Genomic DNA, 19623 nt, shown 5'->3' on the forward strand with positions numbered 1-19623 from the left:
CCAATAGCCACCCCCTCTCCCCCCCCTGGCTATTGGGAGCCACCTCGCAGGGGGTGGGCCACCCCCCGCGAGGGTGGGGGACCAATAGCCACCCCCTCTCCCCCCCCCTGGCTATTGGGAGCCACCTCGCAGGGGGGTGGGCCACCCCCCGCGAGGTGGGGACCAATAGCCACCCCCTCTCCCCCCCCCTGGCTATTGGGAGCCACCTCGCAGGGGGGTGGGCCACCCCCCGCGAGGTGGGGACCAATAGCCACCCCCCTCTCCCCCCCCTGGCTATTGGGAGCCACCTCGCAGGGGGGTGGGCCACCCCCCGCGAGGTGGGGACCAATAGCCACCCCCTCTCCCCCCCCTGGCTATTGGGAGCCACCTCGCAGGGGGGTGGGCCACCCCCCGCGAGGTGGGGACCAATAGCCACCCCCTCTCCCCCCCCCTGGCTATTGGGAGCCACCTCGCAGGGGGGTGGGCCACCCCCCGCGAGGTGGGGGACCAATAGCCACCCCCTCTCCCCCCCCTGGCTATTGGGAGCCACCTCGCAGGGGGGTGGGCCACCCCCCGCGAGGTGGGGACCAATAGCCACCCCCCTCTCCCCCCCCTGGGCTATTGGGAGCCACCTCGCAGGGGGGTGGGCCACCCCCCGCGAGGTGGGGACCAATAGCCACCCCCCTCTCCCCCCCCTGGCTATTGGGAGCCACCTCGCAGGGGGGTGGGCCACCCCCCGCGAGGTGGGGACCAATAGCCACCCCCTCTCCCCCCCCTGGCTATTGGGAGCCACCTCGCAGGGGGGTGGGCCACCCCCCGCGAGGTGGGGACCAATAGCCCACCCCCCCCTCTCCCCCCCCTGGCTATTGGGAGCCACCTCGCAGGGGGTGGGCCACCCCCCGCGAGGTGGGGACCAATAGCCACCCCCTCTCCCCCCCCTGGCTATTGGAGCCACCTCGCAGGGGGGTGGGCCACCCCCGCGAGGTGGGGACCAATAGCCACCCCCTCTCCCCCCCACTGGCTATTGGGAGCCACCTCGCAGGGGGGTGGGCCACCCCCCGCGAGGTGGGGACCAATAGCCACCCCCTCTCTCCCCCCCCTGGCTATTGGGAGCCACCTCGCAGGGGGGTGGGCCACCCCCCGCGAGGTGGGGACCAATAGCCACCCCCTCTCCCCCCCCTGGCTATTGGGAGCCACCTCGCAGGGGGGTGGGCCACCCCCCGCGGGGAGGTGGGGACCAATAGCCACCCCCTCTCCCCCCCCCTGGCTATTGGAGCCACCTCGCAGGGGGGTGAGCCACCCCCCGCGAGGTGGGGACCAATAGCCACCCCCTCTCCCCCCCCTGGCTATTGGGAGCCACCTCGCAGGGGGGTGAGCCACCCCCCGCGAGGTGGGGACCAATAGCCACCCCCTCTCCCCCCCCTGGCTATTGGGAGCCACCTCGCAGGGGGGTGAGCCACCCCCCGCGAGGTGGGGACCAATAGCCACCCCCTCTCCCCCCCCTGGCTATTGGGAGCCACCTCGCAGGGGGGTGAGCCACCCCCCGCGAGGTGGGGACCAATAGCCACCCCCTCTCCCCCCCCTGGCTATTGGGAGCCACCTCGCAGGGGGGTGAGCCACCCCCCGCGAGGTGGGGACCAATAGCCACCCCCTCTCCCCCCCCTGGCTATTGGGAGCCACCTCGCAGGGGGGTGAGCCACCCCCCGCGAGGTGGGGACCAATAGCCACCCCTCTCCCCCCCCTGGCTATTGGGAGCCACCTCGCAGGGGGGTGAGCCACCCCCCCGCGAGGTGGGGACCAATAGCCACCCCCTCTCCCCCCCCTGGCTATTGGGAGCCACCTCGCAGGGGGGTGAGCCACCCCCCGCGAGGTGGGGACCAATAGCCACCCCCTCTCCCCCCCCTGGCTATTGGGAGCCACCTCGCAGGGGGGTGAGCCACCCCCCGCGAGGTGGGGACCAATAGCCACCCCCCTCTCCCCCCCCTGGCTATTGGGAGCCACCTCGCAGGGGGGTGAGCCACCCCCCGCGAGGTGGGGACCAATAGCCACCCCTCTCCCCCCCCCTGGCTATTGGGAGCCACCTCGCAGGGGGGTGAGCCACCCCCCGCGAGGTGGGGACCAATAGCCACCCCCTCTCCCCCCCCTGGCTATTGGGAGCCACCTCGCAGGGGGGTGAGCCACCCCCCGCGAGGTGGGGACCAATAGCCACCCCCCTCTCCCCCCCCTGGCTATTGGGAGCCACCTCGCAGGGGGGTGAGCCACCCCCCGCGAGGTGGGGACCAATAGCCACCCCCTCTCCCCCCCCTGGCTATTGGGAGCCACCTCGCAGGGGGGTGAGCCACCCCCCGCGAGGTGGGGACCAATAGCCACCCCCTCTCCCCCCCTGGCTATTGGGAGCCACCTCGCAGGGGGGTGAGCCACCCCCCGCGAGGTGGGGACCAATAGCCACCCCCTCTCCCCCCCCCTGGCTATTGGGAGCCACCTCGCAGGGGGGTGAGCCACCCCCCGCGAGGTGGGGACCAATAGCCACCCCCTCTCCCCCCCTGGCTATTGGGAGCCACCTCGCAGGGGGGTGAGCCACCCCCCGCGAGGTGGGGACCAATAGCACCCCCTCTCCCCCCCTGGCTATTGGGAGCCACCTCGCAGGGGGGTGAGCCACCCCCGCGAGGTGGGGACCAATAGCCACCCCCTCTCCCCCCCCTGGCTATTGGGAGCCACCTCGCAGGGGGGTGAGCCACCCCCCGCGAGGTGGGGACCAATAGCCACCCCCTCTCCCCCCCCTGGCTATTGGGAGCCACCTCGCAGGGGGGTGAGCCACCCCCCGCGAGGTGGGGACCAATAGCCACCCCCTCTCCCCCCCCTGGCTATTGGGAGCCACCTCGCAGGGGGGTGAGCCACCCCCCGCGAGGTGGGGGACCAATAGCCACCCCCTCTCCCCCCCCTGGCTATTGGGAGCCACCTCGCAGGGGGTGAGCCACCCCCCGCGAGGTGGGGACCAATAGCCACCCCTCTCCCCCCCCTGGCTATTGGGAGCCACCTCGCAGGGGGGTGAGCCACCCCCCGCGAGGTGGGACCAATAGCCACCCCCTCTCCCCCCCCCTGGCTATTGGGAGCCACCTCGCAGGGGGGTGAGCCACCCCCCGCGAGGTGGGGACCAATAGCCACCCCCTCTCCCCCCCCCTGGCTATTGGGAGCCACCTCGCAGGGGGGTGAGCCACCCCCCGCGAGGTGGGGACCAATAGCCACCCCCTCTCCCCCCCCTGGCTATTGGGAGCCACCTCGCAGGGGGGTGAGCCACCCCCCGCGAGGTGGGGACCAATAGCCACCCCCCTCTCCCCCCCCTGGCTATTGGGAGCCACCCTCGCAGGGGGGTGAGCCACCCCCCGCGAGGTGGGGACCAATAGCCACCCCCTCTCCCCCCCCTGGCTATTGGGAGCCACCTCGCAGGGGGGTGAGCCACCCCCCGCGAGGTGGGGACCAATAGCCACCCCCTCTCCCACCCCCTGGCTATGGGAGCCACCTCGCAGGGGGGTGAGCCACCCCCCGCGAGGTGGGGACCAATAGCCACCCCCCTCTCCCCCCCCTGGCTATTGGAGCCACCTCGCAGGGGGGTGAGCCACCCCCCGCGAGGTGGGGACCAATAGCCACCCCCCTCTCCCCCCCCTGGCTATTGGGAGCCACCTCGCAGGGGGGTGAGCCACCCCCCGCGAGGTGGGGACCAATAGCCACCCCCTCTCCCCCCCCTGGCTATTGGGAGCCACCTCGCAGGGGGGTGAGCCACCCCCCGCGAGGTGGGGACCAATAGCCACCCCCTCTCCCCCCCCTGGCTATTGGGAGCCACCTCGCAGGGGGGTGAGCCACCCCCCGCGAGGTGGGGACCAATAGCCACCCCCTCTCCCCCCCCTGGCTATTGGGAGCCACCTCGCAGGGGGGTGAGCCACCCCCCGCGAGGTGGGGACCAATAGCCACCCCCTCTCCCCCCCTGGCTATTGGGAGCCACCTCGCAGGGGGGTGAGCCACCCCCCGCGAGGTGGGGACCAATAGCCACCCCCCTCTCCCCCCCCTGGCTATTGGGAGCCACCTCGCAGGGGGGTGAGCCACCCCCCGCGAGGTGGGGACCAATAGCCACCCCCTCTCCCCCCCCTGGCTATTGGGAGCCACCTCGCAGGGGGGTGAGCCACCCCCCGCGAGGTGGGGACCAATAGCCACCCCCTCTCCCCCCCCTGGCTATTGGGAGCCACCTCGCAGGGGGGTGAGCCACCCCCCGCGAGGTGGGGACCAATAGCCACCCCCTCTCCCCCCCCTGGCTATTGGGAGCCACCTCGCAGGGGGGTGAGCCACCCCCCGCGAGGTGGGGACCAATAGCCACCCCCTCTCCCCCCCCTGGCTATTGGGAGCCACCTCGCAGGGGGGTGAGCCACCCCCCGCGAGGTGGGGACCAATAGCCACCCCCTCTCCCCCCCCCTGGCTATTGGGAGCCACCTCGCAGGGGGGTGAGCCACCCCCCCCCGCGAGGTGGGGACCAATAGCCACCCCCCCTCTCCCCCCCCTGGCTATTGGGAGCCACCTCGCAGGGGGTGAGCCACCCCCCGCGAGGTGGGGACCAATAGCCACCCCCCTCTCCCCCCCTGGCTATTGGGAGCCACCTCGCAGGGGGGTGAGCCACCCCCCGCGAGGTGGGGACCAATAGCCACCCCCTCTCCCCCCCCTGGCTATTGGGAGCCACCTCGCAGGGGGGTGAGCCACCCCCCGCGAGGTGGGGACCAATAGCCACCCCTCTCCCCCCCCTGGCTATTGGGAGCCACCTCGCAGGGGGGTGAGCCACCCCCCGCGAGGTGGGGACCAATAGCCACCACCCTCTCCCCCCCCTGGCTATTGGGAGCCACCTCGCAGGGGGGTGAGCCACCCCCCGCGAGGTGGGGACCAATAGCCACCCCCTCTCCCCCCCCTGGCTATTGGGAGCCACCTCGCAGGGGGGTGAGCCACCCCCCGCGAGGTGGGGACAATAGCCACCCCCCTCTCCCCCCCCTGGCTATTGGGAGCCACCTCGCAGGGGGGTGAGCCACCCCCCGCGAGGTGGGGACCAATAGCCACCCCCTCTCCCCCCCCTGGCTATTGGGAGCCACCTCGCAGGGGGGTGAGCCACCCCCCCGCGAGGTGGGGACCAATAGCCACCCCCTCTCCCCCCCCTGGCTATTGGGAGCCACCTCGCAGGGGGGTGAGCCACCCCCCGCGAGGTGGGGACCAATAGCCACCCCCCTCTCCCCCCCCCTGGCTATTGGGAGCCACCTCGCAGGGGGGTGAGCCACCCCCCGCGAGGTGGGGACCAATAGCCACCCCCTCTCCCCCCCCTGGCTATTGGGAGCCACCTCGCAGGGGGGTGAGCCACCCCCCGCGAGGTGGGGACCAATAGCCACCCCCTCTCCCCCCCCTGGCTATTGGGAGCCACCTCGCAGGGGGGTGAGCCACCCCCCGCGAGGTGGGGGACCAATAGCCACCCCCTCTCCCCCCCCTGGCTATTGGGAGCCACCTCGCAGGGGGGTGAGCCACCCCCGCGAGGTGGGGACCAATAGCCACCCCCTCTCCCCCCCCTGGCTATTGGGAGCCACCTCGCAGGGGGGTGAGCCACCCCCCGCGAGGTGGGGACCAATAGCCACCCCCTCTCCGCCCCCCCCCTGGCTATTGGGAGCCACCTCGCAGGGGGGTGAGCCACCCCCCGCGAGGTGGGGACCAATAGCCACCCCCTCTCCCCCCCCTGGCTATTGGGAGCCACCTCGCAGGGGGGTGAGCCACCCCCCGCGAGTGGGGACCAATAGCCACCCCCTCTCCCCCCCCTGGCTATTGGGAGCCACCTCGCAGGGGGGTGAGCCACCCCCCGCGAGGTGGGGACCAATAGCCACCCCCTCTCCCCCCCCTGGCTATTGGGAGCCACCTCGCAGGGGGTGAGCCACCCCCCGCGAGGTGGGGACCAATAGCCACCCCCTCTCCCCCCCCTGGCTATTGGGAGCCACCTCGCAGGGGGGTGAGCCACCCCCCCGCGAGGTGGGGACCAATAGCCACCCCCTCTCCCCCCCCCTGGCTATTGGGAGCCACCTCGCAGGGGGGTGAGCCACCCCCCGCGAGGTGGGGACCAATAGCCACCCCCTCTCCCCCCCCTGGCTATTGGGAGCCACCTCGCAGGGGGGTGAGCCACCCCCCGCGAGGTGGGGACCAATAGCCACCCCCTCTCCCCCCCCTGGCTATTGGGAGCCACCTCGCAGGGGGGTGAGCCACCCCCGCGAGGTGGGGACCAATAGCCACCCCCTCTCCCCCCCCTGGCTATTGGGAGCCACCTCGCAGGGGGTGAGCCACCCCCCGCGAGGTGGGGACCAATAGCCACCGCCCTCACCCCCCCCCCTGGCTATTGGGAGCCACCTCGCAGGGGGGTGAGCCCACCCCCCGCGAGGTGGGGACCAATAGCCACCCCCTCTCCCCCCCCTGGCTATTGGGAGCCACCTCGCAGGGGGGTGAGCCACCCCCCGCGAGGTGGGGACCAATAGCCACCCCCTCTCCCCCCCCTGGCTATTGGGAGCCACCTCGCAGGGGGGTGAGCCACCCCCCGCGAGGTGGGGGACCAATAGCCACCCCTCTCCCCCCCCTGGCTATTGGGAGCCACCTCGCAGGGGGGTGAGCCACCCCCCGCGAGGTGGGGACCAATAGCCACCCCCTCTCCCCCCCCTGGCTATTGGGAGCCACCTCGCAGGGGGGGTGAGCCACCCCCCGCGAGGTGGGGACCAATAGCCCCCCCCCCTCTCCCCCCCTGGCTATTGGGAGCCACCTCGCAGGGGGTGAGCCACCCCCCGCGAGGTGGGGACCAATAGCCACCCCCTCTCCCCCCCTGGCTATTGGGAGCCACCTCGCAGGGGGGTGAGCCACCCCCCGCGAGGTGGGGACCAATAGCCACCCCCTCTCCCCCCCTGGCTATTGGGAGCCACCTCGCAGGGGGGTGAGCCACCCCCCGCGAGGTGGGGACCAATAGCCACCCCCTCTCCCCCCCCTGGCTATTGGGAGCCACCTCGCAGGGGGGTGAGCCACCCCCCGCGAGGTGGGGACCAATAGCCACCCCCCTCTCCCCCCCCTGGCTATTGGGAGCCACCTCGCAGGGGGGTGAGCCACCCCCCGCGAGGTGGGGACCAATAGCCACCCCCTCTCCCCCCCCTGGCTATTGGGAGCCACCTCGCAGGGGGGTGAGCCACCCCCCGCGAGGTGGGGGACCAATAGCCACCCCCTCTCCCCCCCCCTGGCTATTGGGAGCCACCTCGCAGGGGGGTGAGCCACCCCCCGCGAGGTGGGGACCAATAGCCACCCCCTCTCCCCCCCCTGGCTATTGGAGCCACCTCGCAGGGGGTGTGAGCCACCCCCCGCGAGGTGGGGACCAATAGCCACCCCCTCTCCCCCCCCTGGCTATTGGGAGCCACCTCGCAGGGGGGTGAGCCACCCCCCGCGAGGTGGGGACCAATAGCCACCCCCTCTCCCCCCCCTGGCTATTGGGAGCCACCTCGCAGGGGGGTGAGCCACCCCCCGCGAGGTGGGGACCAATAGCCACCCCCCTCTCCCCCCCCTGGCTATTGGGAGCCACCTCGCAGGGGGGTGAGCCACCCCCCGCGAGGTGGGGACCAATAGCCACCCCCTCTCCCCCCCCTGGCTATTGGGAGCCACCTCGCAGGGGGGTGAGCCACCCCCCGCGAGGTGGGGACCAATAGCCACCCCCTCTCCCCCCCCTGGCTATTGGGAGCCACCTCGCAGGGGGGTGAGCCACCCCCCGCGAGGTGGGGACCAATAGCCACCCCCTCTCCCCCCCCTGGCTATTGGGAGCCACCTCGCAGGGGGGTGAGCCACCCCCCGCGAGGTGGGGACCAATAGCCACCCCCTCTCCCCCCCCTGGCTATTGGGAGCCACCTCGCAGGGGGGTGAGCCACCCCCCGCGAGGTGGGGACCAATAGCCACCCCCTCTCCCCCCCCTGGCTATTGGGAGCCACCTCGCAGGGGGGTGAGCCACCCCCCGCGAGGTGGGGACCAATAGCCACCCCCTCTCCCCCACCTGGCTATTGGGAGCCATGGTGGACTCACAGCCGGTTGACGCTATTCTGAGTAGTATCGTCTCCCTCTCCAGAAATAATGAACTGTTTCACAGACGGGTGTACACTGTCAGTGTATTGCTCCCGGGACAATCATATAATTAATTATTATACATCAAGGATCCATTTTAATAATTATCAATAATAGTATCAATTAATCGTTTACCATTAATTATTAATAATTGTTTGAATAGGTTATGATCTACTCCAAGGATTAATTTTTAATATCAATGTCATTTATCAATATTAATATTTCTTAATAATTATTATTATTTTATTGCCAATATCACTTAATATTGATTTAAGTAACGTTAATTGTTGATATTATTTTATTATTAATTGTATTAATATTATTAATTATTAATTATTAATTCTCATCATTAACTTTTTTAACCAGTATTAATTTTAATATCTTAATTGTGATTTTTAATATCTACAATTAATATATATTATTTATATTTATTAATATTAGTAATTAATAGACTTTTTCTGATATCCGGCCAGGATAGGATGATATTACTCCCCGTGTCGCAGAAAGTGTACGCTGCTCTATGATGTTATTCCTAGTAGCCAGGGGGTAGAGGATATTATTAAAACTACCGCAGTGTGGGTATATCCCGTCGGACATCTTGTTCCTTCTTTCCAAGGTGGGAGAGGATGATATGACTCCCAATATCACTGTGGGCGTGGACCTCCACCGTGATATTTTCCCTAACATCCAAAGGTAGAGAGGGTGATGTTTCTTCCGATTTCGCAGGGGTTGTACACCACCCCTGTTATATGTTTCCTAATATCCAGATGACGAGAGGATGACATCAGTCTGAATATTGCAGGAGGTGTACACTCTCTGGTGATATTGTTCCTAATATCCAGGGATGGAGAGGATGATATTACTCCCAATAAAGCAGGGGGTGTACACCCCTTCTGTGACATTGTTCCTAATAGCCAGCCGGGGAGAGGAAGATATTACCGCCAATATCGCAGGGGTGTACACCCCCTTGGGATATTGATCCTTATATCCTGGGAGGGAGGCGATCTTACTAGTGGCAATATCGCAGGGGTTGTACACACCCACTGTGCTATTGTTCCGACTAACACGATATGACTCCCAATATCACGGGGGGGGTACATCCTCCTGTGATATTGTTTCTTATATTCAGGGGGAGAGGATGATATGACTCCCAATATCGCAGGGGTTGTACACACCTCCTGCGAAATAGTTCCTAATATCCCGAAGGGGAGAGCATAATATTACTCTCAATATCTCAGGGGGTGTACACCTCCTTTGTAATATTTTTCTTAATATCCATGATAGGAGAGGATGATAAGACTCCCAATATGGCAAGAAGTGTACAGCCGGCTGTGATATAGTTCCTTACATCCAGGTAGGGAGAGGATGATGTTACTGCCCATATCGTACAAAGTGTAAAACCCCTTCGATATTTTGCCTACAATCCTGAGGGGAGAGGATGATATTACTCCCAATATGGAAGAAGGCGTACACCCCCCTGGGACACTACGCCCAATATTCACGTTGGGAGATGATGACAATATGCCCAATATCGCAGGGGATGTACACCCCCCCTAGCATATTGTTCCTTATATCGAGAGTGGGAAAAGAAGCTATTACTCCCAATAACGCAGGGGCTGTGGCTGTACACCCCTCCTGTGATGTTGTTCTTTATATCCTGGGGAAGAGAGGATGATATTACACCCAATACCGCAGGGGGTGGACACCCACTCAGTGATGTTGTTCTTAATGTACTCCACCTCCCACCACCAGGGATATCGTTCCTAATATCCAGGGGAAGAGAGGATAACATTATGCCCAATATTGCTGGGGAGTATACACACCCTCTGTGATGTTGTTCCTAGTATCCAAAGGTAGAGACGATGATATTACTGGCCATATCGCAGGGGGTGTACACCCTTCTGTGATATCGTTTTTGACGTTCAGTTGGGGGAGACAATAACATTAATCCCAATATCGAAGAAGGTGTACATACCCCTGTGATGTGGTTCCTAATGTACAGGGGAAAGAGAAGAATATTGCTTTCAATATCGCAGGGGATGTAACCACCCTGTCCCCCCTATATTATCCCTAATATTCAGTGGGTTGGCGGCTGACAGTACTCCCAATATCCCAGAAGGTGCACACACACCTGTGATATAGTTCCTAATATCCAACGGGAAAGAGGCTGAGTTTACTTTCGATATCACAGTGGGTGTACACCGCCCCCAACCCCGGGGTATTGTTCCTAATATCCAGGCGGGAGGAAGATGATATGGCTGACAATATCGAAGGGGGTGGACACCTCTTCTGTGATATGGTTGCTGATATCCAGGGGGTGAGTGGATGATGTGTACACCCCACCTGTGATATGAATCATAAAACCTAGAAGAGAGAATGATATTGCTTCCAAAAACACACGGGGTGTACACCCACCCTGTGATATTGTTCCTGTCATCTAAAGGAAGAGATGACGATACTACTCCCACTACCGGAGAAGGCACATACCCCCCTGTGATATTGTTCCTCATAACTTGTAGGGGAGAGCATGATATTACTTCCAATATGACAGTGGCTTGACACCCAGTCTGTGATATTGGTTCTGCACACCAACTCTGTGCCCCTCGTTTCCCATGTGTTCTCTCCTCACTGTTGGAACCTCGGGGGAGGCTTTGTCTTTGGTTACAGATGAAGACACGAGGGGTCTGAGAGGTTAAGAAAGTTTGTTACTGGAAAGGGGTCCCAATCCAGACCGCAAGAGAGGTTTCTTGGATCTCACGGAAGAAAGAATTCGGGGTGAGTCCATAAAGTGAAAGCACCTTTATTAGGAAAGAAAAGGAATAAAAGAATGGCTACTCTGGCCGGGCACAGCGGCTCACTCCTGTAATCCTAGAACTTTGGCATGCCGAGGCAGGTGGATCACCTGAGGTGAGAAGTTCGAGACCAGCCTGGTCCAACATGGCAAAACCCTGTCTCCACTAAAATACAAAACATTAACGGTGTGGTGGCAGGTGCCTGTAATCCCAGCTACTAGGAAGGCTGAGGCAGAAGAATCGCTTGAACCTACGAGGTGGAGTTTGTAGTGAGCCAAGATCATGCCACTGCATTCTAGTTTGGCCAACAGAGCAAGACTCCATCTCAAAAAAAAAAAAAAAAAAAAAAGGAAAAAAAAGAATGGCTGCTCCATAGGCAGAGTGGCCCCAAAGGCTGCTGGTTGCCCATTTTCATGGTTATTTCTTGATCATACGCTAAACAAGGGTTGGACTATTCATGAGTGTTCCAGGAAAGGGGTGGGCAATTCCCAGAACTGAGAGTTTCTGCCCTCCCTTCCGAGACCATGTAGGGTAACCTCCAGATGTTGCCATGGCATCTGTAAACTGTCGTGGCGCTGGTGGGAGTGCCTTGTAGCAGTTAACGCATTATAATTAGCACATAATGAGCTGTGAGGGCAATCAGAGGTCACTCTCGTGGCCATCTTGGGTTTGCGGCTTTGGCCAACTTCTTTACTGCAACCTGCTTTATCAGCAAGGTCTTTATGACCTGTATCTTGTGGGGACCTCCTAGCTCATCCTGTGACGAAGAATGCCTAGCCTCCTGGAAATGTGGCCCAGCAGGTCTCAGCCTCCGTTTACCCAGCCCCCATTCAAGATGGAGTCGCTCTGGTTCACGTGCCTCTGACAAGTTGGCCTGGGTTGAGCGTTCCCTAGTGTGCGGTTGTTGGAGCTATTCCTAGGAGTAAGAGGGATTGTCAGTAGGAAACAGGCCTCTGTTAGCCCTAGGGCTGGCACTCTGCCCCAGTATGTCGGTCTCCTTTTAGTGGTGACAAAACTGGGGCTCAGAGACATCAACTCCCTCATCTCGAACCCCCAGACTGTCAGTGGTGGGCTGGGGTTGGAATGTGGGGCTTGAAGACCCATCATCTCCTCTGGTCCCCCAGTCTCTGCTGCCCAAGAGGAACAGGATCCAGGCCCCTCATGGCACCAGCCAGGGTGGGTGGAGATGGGAAGGCACAGTTCCAAAGCCCCCCGGACTCTGAGGCAGGTCGGGGGCCGAGAGCAAGCCGGACCTGCGGACCCTACCCCGAGAAGAATGGCTGCAGGCCCGGCCCAGCGGGCAGGAGGTCTGTGTCCTCAGTCAACGTGACGGCGCTTCCCACTCCTCCAGCCAGGCCGTGCTGTCTTCACGTTTCCAATCATGCGGCCTCCTCTCCAATTCCCAAGCCCAACCCACAGAGACAGCGATCTGGGGTCCACGTGAGGTTTGTCAGCAGCTCTGACCCGCTGCTTCCCGCCAGTCTCTCGGCCAGTTCTGGAAAGCTCTCTGCTGCCCCCTGGTGGGGAGGCTCGGGGCAGGGCTCTGGCTGCAAGCATGGGGTCCGAGAACCTCCTGGCTCTGTCACCTCTGCTGGGTGGCAAACCAACCCAGGACTGAACCAGTGACACCTGTGGCGCTCCCAGAACCTCCTGGCTCTGTCACCTCTGCTGGGTGGAAAACCAACCCAGGACTGAAGCAGCAGATGGGTGCCTGATTCCTTATGATCAGAGCTCCGCCCACTGGCAAGTCTCTCTCCGGGCCTCAGTTTCCCCTTCCATTAAACGAGGGGCTTGGGGGATACCAAGGAGGGGTAACAGCTTAGTGAGGATGGCAGGTTTCTTCTGGGGAGATGAAAACATTTTGAAACTAGATGGCGTGAGTGGTTGCACAGGACTGTGAATCTACAAATGCCACCACATTATTCGCGTTGAAATAGTTCATTGCATGCGATGTGAATGTCACCTCATTTAAAGTGTTTAAAAGAGGGGCCTGGGAGAGTGCAGTGTATGTGAGAATCACGTGGGACACCCACAGTCTCTGAACCTCGGTTTCCTTGCTGTAAACTGGCAAAGAGACCGTGCGAGCTGTGTTCCCTAAGGCCAAGAGATTCCAACAAGGAAAACCTGGGATTCCAGGGACTGGGATGAGGGCCGGGGACCGGAAGGGGAGGGGTATGTGGGGATGGCTTGGGGGCAGTCCAGATAAGGCTTTCAATACTGGGCAGCAGCATCTACACAGGCAGAGATCCCTGCATCTCACTTCCCGCAGGGCTGACCAGTGGCCAGAGGTGGGACTGGCCAGACTCAGCCCAACCAAGTCTGGGAGCAGAGGACACTGAGTGAGGGATCCCCGGGGCCACCCTCACTGGCCTGTGGCTCTCCCGACACCACAAGAGAGGTCCAGCAGCTGACCTTGGGTCTTAATGGGGGACACCTTGCTGGCTGCAGGCTGGCAGGGTGGTGTGGTGGTCAGTGTACTGGGCTCTGCATCTCTGCCCCTACCTGCTGTGTGACGGTGGGCCAGACACCTAACCTCTCTGTGCCTCTATTTCTTCAATGGCAAACAGGGACACTAGCAGCCCCCACATCTGGGCACAGTGGCCTGAAGGTTAAAGTCAAGGGCGGCACGAGACCTACAGCAAAAGCTCTGAGCAGGGAGAGCAGGGAGCTGCCTAGAGAGTTCCACCACCATCTCCCCTCTGGCCACCGAGGAAACCGAGGCTCATGGTGACCTGGCCCAGGTCTGTTGAACTCACGGTCCTTCTCATCCCCAAGATCAGAGGGCTGCCACCAGGGAAGGAGCTGGCCCCTAGACACAGCCCAGGAAGCACACAGGGAAGGATGCCCTGGGGACTTCGATATGTTATTGCAAAGAAAAATTTATTGCTATTTGAACCCTGCTTTCATGCCCCATTTCCCAGAAAATGAGCCACGGGAGACACCAGGAGACGGAGGAGACCATCCTCCTTGCACAAAATCCACTCCCTCGGATGCTGTCCTCAGCGAGGGTGGCTGGGGGCCAACCAGGGGGCCCACCCGCAGAGTGGCAGAGGAGGCAGGTTGACCCTGCGGACGTTGAGCTCTGTGGCGAAGGTCCTGGCCTTCTGGTAGAAGAGGAGCGACTTCTCACGGTCCAGGAGGAAGTTGTGGGAGACGGTGGCCGGCCGCGTGTAGATCTTCAGCTGTACCTTCTTGTTGCCCAGGTCCACGGTGGCTGCCAGTGCCAGCTGGTAGTACTCAAACGGGTCCTGAAGGGGACAGGTCATGCTCAGCAAAAGGGGGACTCGGAGCCCATCTTCCCAGAAGCCATTCCTGTCTCCAGGTCATTACACATGTCCAGCCAATGCTGGCTCAACCCATGAGCTCCGAAACCTGTTACACTGCTGTAGTCTCAGCTGCAGGAAGTGGGGACGACCCTGACACCACTGGAAGCCTTCCTGACTGTCCCTACACCCCACTCACCCCAACCGTCCTGCCCCAGTGCCACCCTCTCTGCAGGCAGTGGCTGCTTTCCCCATGGGCCGAGGTCAGGGCAGATCCTGCCTGCTCTGAGAGTTCCATGCAGGACCCGTGGCTCCAAGCCACAGCAGGGGCACAGCATTGAGTGACCCAGGCTCCCCTCTGGCCCCTGTCCATGCTGACCATTTCCAGGCCCTCCACGGGACAGGCCAGGTACAAAACCATCTCACAGGTGTCCTCTCTGGCAATGTTCCCTGAAATATTGACGGAGTGTGACGCCCCAGACATCCACTCCCATTTTCAATGCATCTTTGGCCCAAACTCACCATCCCTGGGTTGGGATGCCGCCTCCCAGACCTCCTCCTTCACCCTCCCATCCCCCACCCGGCTTCTCCCCGGCGCCTCCTCCACATGGGGGTCACCCAAGGAACCTCTCTAAGACCCATGCCTGGCCTGTCCTTTACCATCTCAAGATGGCTCCCAGGGTCAAGGACAAAGTCCAAGATGCAGCAGTCCATTCCCCCACTGCCCCGCCCCACACACGGAGCAGGGGCGTGAGAAGGCCCCGAGTCACCGCCACTGCTCATCCAATGCCCCCGGCCCAGCCGAACACTGGACTCTGTGCTGGGTGCCTGGCTGAGCCTAACGTCTTTGCTCCCAGTCTGAGGGACCTGGGAGTAAACACTGACCACACAGGGTGGCCCAGGCTGTGGCAGAGGGAAGCCCAGGAGCCTGTGGGGGGCCCAGGAGGCCCCAGACTCAGCCGGGGGTGGAAGGCAAAGGCTTCCTGAAGGGGTGGGGGCATCCCAACTAAACAGGAAGGAGCCAGCCAATGCATATGTCTCTGCGTGTGCCTGTGCCTTTGTGTGCCTGTGCGTGTGTCTGTGCCTGTTTGTGTGCCTGTGTGTGCGTGTCCCTGTGTGTGTGCCAGTGTGCATGTCTGTGTGTGCGTGTGTGCACCTGTTTGTGCGTGTCTGTGTGTGCGCGTGCCTGTGTGTGCGTGTGCCTGTGCCCGTGTGCATTTGTGTGTGCATTTCCATGTGCCTGTAGTGTGTGCAACAGCTAGTGAGTGGCAGGCTGAGCCAGGACACACTTAATCTTCCCTATTCCAGGGCTCACTCTCACGTGTACACTAAAGGGGACCCCATTTTAGAGGCAATCGGCAAAGATGCCCATTTACCCCTGCCTCTCTGCCAGCCTTCCAGGCCCCATGCAGCCCGGCGTTTTCTCCTACTCCTCTGGGCCCTGGGTCCAGAGCCTCCTATACAAGGAGGAGGGTGTAGCCTTGGAAAGACAGCCGCCCTTGGGGAATTCTAAGGGGGCCTCCCTGTGGGAAGCTGGCCTGCGCTGACAGCATAGTCACGATGAGGCCCAGAGGGCTGTGCATGGGAAGGAGGTGAAGGAGGCCTCTGCCCCTCAACCCCAACCGTGGACTTTGGCCTCTCAGGTACTACTTGGCCCTTTCCTTCCTCCTGGGCAGGCGGAGTGGGCGGCAGGCTTGACCAAGAGAGATAAAGGCCTCTTCTGGGAGGCCCGTCTCCCTGGGTCCCAGGCGAGCCCCTGAGCGGTAAGTAGCGTCCCTCTGGGTCTGACACTTGGCACCTCCCTGTCTGGCTGGGACTTGGGAGGCCACAGGGACCACTTCTGACCACCAGGTGTCGCCAGCACTGGGTGGGGGCCTTCCGGGCAGCCCCAGGCCTGTGGTGGGGGATACGATACGGGGCGAGATCGTAGGGCTGCCCCAGCTCCTCATGTTGTTCTAAGGACCTCAAGATCTCGGCCCTGGACTGGAGTGCCCTGGCCCCTCAGCCCATAAGGAGCACTGACGCTGTGCCGGTGCGATGCTGAGGAGGGGCGGTGCCTGCTGGGCAGAGGGGTGGAGACACGCCAGGTCTGAGTCTGACAGTCCCAGCTCTCCACCCCTGCAGGGCTGGGGGCAGAGGGAGCACAGCACCTCCGCTCCAGACAGACGCCACCCAGCAAGGCCTCAGCCTGGCTGGCTGGGGCCCCGCCCCACTGCACCTGCCCTGAGCTGGGGTTTCCCTGTCTGTGAACCCGATGGTAAGACACTGGTCCCACCCCACCCTTCCTGGGTGATGTGAAGATTCAAGGTGTCTCGGGACTCCAGGAAGGAGTTGCTCAGTGCAGGCTGGCACCTTGGGCAGGCTTCCTAGAGGAGGCGCCAGGCTTTGGGTTGGATCTTGCAATGTGGATTCAATGTGAGGATGATGCCGTCCTCTGAAATGTCCTTCTCCCAACCCTGTTTTCTTTGTTAAATGCAACTTGACACTTGACTGTCAAGACTCAGTTTTGGTGTCACCTCCTCCAGGAGGGTCCCCCTGACTACAATCCCCCTTCTTTACCCAGAGGCCACCATTGCCCACTCATGTGTCAGCCTCCCTGGCTGAGACTGAGTTCTTGAGGGTGGGGCCTGGTCAGCTTGGGAGCTGGGTTGTATCTGCTAACATTGCCGGTTCCTCCAGCCGCGTGCAGAGCTCCAGGGAGGCCACTGGGCCATTCCTAAGGCAGGCTGGAACCCAGGCCTCTGGGTCAGGGTAGAGATCCCACTCCAAGGGGGCCGGGAACACCCTGAGCCCTGCCCCTCCCCACCCACCTTCAGGTCATAGAAGATGATGTCACCGAGCACCAGGTACACCTTCACGTAGTAGAGGGTCTCCTCGTCGAACTCCAGTGGCGAGTTGCACAGCTACAGGGCCTTGAGGTAGAACTGCTCCGCCAGCTTGCCCTGGCCCAGCTGATGGTGCAGGACAGCCAGCCAGTGGTAGGCCACGTGCTCGTTCAGCCGGTCCCCTGGGGTGCAGGCCAAAGGGGCAGGTGTGAGGACACGGCTTCCTGGGGCAGGGAGGGCACAGGCCCCTCAGGAGCAGGTATGCAGACCCCGGGCAGCACACCTGGCTTGCCTCCAGGCACCTGCGGTCGCCTGGGCAGCTCTGGCCAGTCCCTTCCAGGTTCCCAGACTCTTTCCCGTCTGCAAAGCAGAACTAATAAGGCCTGCCCCTGTCTACTGTGAGGCTTTGGCAAAGTCGGACTTGGATGGCCCAGCTCTGTGCCTACACATAGCCACCTGCCTTTGCTCACTGGTTTTAACCAGGGGAGCCCAAAAGCCATGCAGTCCAGGTGCTCCCGGGCACCCCGGCTCCAGGCAACCCACAGACGTGACATCCGACTCCTCCTGCGTGTGTCACAATCAGAGCCCCCTACTTTGGGGAGTCAGCTGCACACCTACTGTGTACTGGGCCACGGGGCACAAGGTGCTGGGGCATGCGGCCTGCCTAGGGTTCCCTGTCTCTGGAGGGGGACAGATGACCCTGGCACAGCACCAGGGGATGCCCGGCCTTAAGGGGCAGACTGCTGGAAGGGGAACTGGGATTTTATCAGCCAGAGAGCCGTGTGGTTGATGAGGTTGGGAAGGGCACAAGATAAAGGGAATGTGCCACTCAGCCTGGCACATACAGGGACCAACGAGATGCCTGGCATGTCTGGAAGGCAGAGGGCACACTGGACAGCCCTTGTGGTCAGCAGCAGGAACAGGCAGAGGAAACAGAGCTCAGTCAGGCAGGGAGCTCTGCACTGCGTGAGAGACCTCGGGCTGTGCCCCACAGCCGGATGGGGAAGCCAGTTGGGCAGATCTGCCTGCCTGGACAGGAGACCAGGAAAATCCAGCAGCTGTTTCAGCTCCTGCCCTGCAGACCTGGAGGCTGGGCTCTGGCAAAGTGTGGGTCCTGGCAGGGTGGAGGCTCAGGGGACTTACCCAGAGTGATGCTGAGTGCTAGGGCCATGTAGGCAAACTCCAAGCCGTCCTGGGGCTTCTCCAGTGTGGCCAGGAGTGCCACCAGCTTTTTGCACAGTTGTAGCTGCAGCTCCGCCTTGCAGTTGCCCGTAGTCACTGCCAGGGCCAGGGCCAGGACCCGGTCCTACCACACAGGCAGGTGGGGTCAGGTTTCCCGCAGCACCCACCTTGCCCAGCGCCCTCCTCAGAGCTCAAACATGTGCTTGGAGCTTCCCACGCCCCAGCTACCCCTGCACCTCCACACAGCTCTGTGCTCTGGGATAACACACAGTTCAGACACCCAAGTTGGGGGCTGAAGAGTCACCTGAGACCCATCCAGCTACACCCAGCAGCCTCAGACCAGCCTCTCCCACCTGGGCACCAGGGGTCTGACTGGGGGGAGCCAGCACTCCTCTCTGCTCTAAAAACACCACATTTATCTGTGCCCAGGGCTGAGCCACACCGTGAGCTCAGAGGAAGGGAGAAGCCGTCCCACTTCGGGGTGCAAGCAGACCTGGGCCTCCCACTGACATGCTGTGTGTCCTTTGACATGTCCCTGTGCCTCTCTGAGCCTGTTTCCTCATCTGGAAGATGGGGACAGGACTTCTCGCTCATGGTTGCTTGAGATCATCAGGTACAAGGGTAGAGCCATTGTCACATCCAGGCCCCAAACGTTTGTCCCGGGCAGGGGCACGGTCAGTATCATTCCCGGTGAGAACACTTGGAAACTAAGCATGTGCATGGGTGGCCCTGCCTCCAGATGGGAGGCCTCTGCCCTGCCACAGCTGTGCCTCAGCCCTCCAGGTGCCCCCCTGAGGCCCACCCGCATCAGCCCACAGGCCAGCTCACCCGGTAGAAGGACACGGCTTTCTCCCGCTCCCAGGCCCCATTGAAGATGTCTCCAGCTGCCTCAAACAGCTGCAGCCCCAGGCTGGGGTCGCCTGTGTACAGGACCACATTCTGTGCCACCTGAAAGGAGACAGAAGTTCCCTCAAGACCCACACCTGGTGAGATGGCCACGCCCACCTTTGCCAGCCTCCTTCCTCTCACACACTACAGGTACACCTGAGCATTTTTCAGACCCTGTGCATTAGGGCTGCCCCCACCACTGGCATGAGGACAATGAACTGATGCACCTGAGTGCCAGGAGGTGACTGAGCAGCTGCAGCCCAGGAGCCCGACACCTGTGAATCCTACCACCAGGGCTAGCCCTAGCCCACTCCCCCTGCACTCAAACCAGTCTCCGTGGCCCCCAGATTGCTGGGAGCCCAGCCCCTGGCTCCTTTCTGCGTTGCCACATCCCTGCCACATCAACAGCGTTTGTGGGTGGGCCTGGTCCCCTCTTGGCCATGAGCTCTTGATCCCTCTTCTCAGCTCAAGGAGGTATACAGCAGATGCTCAATAATGAAAGCTTCACCAGGCTCGTGGGCTTCACAATTTGTTCCAGATCACACT

The 19623-nt window shown here is 62.2% G+C and overlaps 2 protein-coding genes across 5 annotated transcripts in view; one reads left to right on the plus strand and one right to left on the minus strand.

Moving 5' to 3' along the window:
* DEFB108B (defensin beta 108B) overlaps positions 1–19623 on the plus strand; it is an 875574-nt gene that overhangs the window by 269485 nt on the left and 586466 nt on the right. The window lies entirely within an intron of this gene.
* LOC135964600 (SH3 domain and tetratricopeptide repeat-containing protein 1-like) overlaps positions 13781–19623 on the minus strand; it is a 50797-nt gene continuing 44954 nt past the window's right edge. For 2 of the 4 annotated variants that reach the window (XM_065518751.2, XM_065518752.2), the window contains 4 exons: positions 19018–19137; positions 18151–18313; positions 16993–17231; positions 13781–14167 (listed from right to left, as the gene is read on the minus strand). In XM_065518751.2, the coding sequence (XP_065374823.1) occupies positions 17086–17231; positions 18151–18313; positions 19018–19137 (429 nt within the window). In that variant the 3' untranslated portion in view covers positions 13781–14167; positions 16993–17085. The remainder of the gene's footprint in view (positions 14168–16992; positions 17232–18150; positions 18314–19017; positions 19138–19623) is intronic. The other 2 variants (XM_065518753.2, XM_073999946.1) reach the window with 2 other exon arrangements.

The sequence above is a fragment of the Macaca fascicularis genome, chromosome 8, assembly GCF_037993035.2.
Source record: "Macaca fascicularis isolate 582-1 chromosome 8, T2T-MFA8v1.1".
Lineage (NCBI taxonomy): Eukaryota > Metazoa > Chordata > Mammalia > Primates > Cercopithecidae > Macaca > Macaca fascicularis.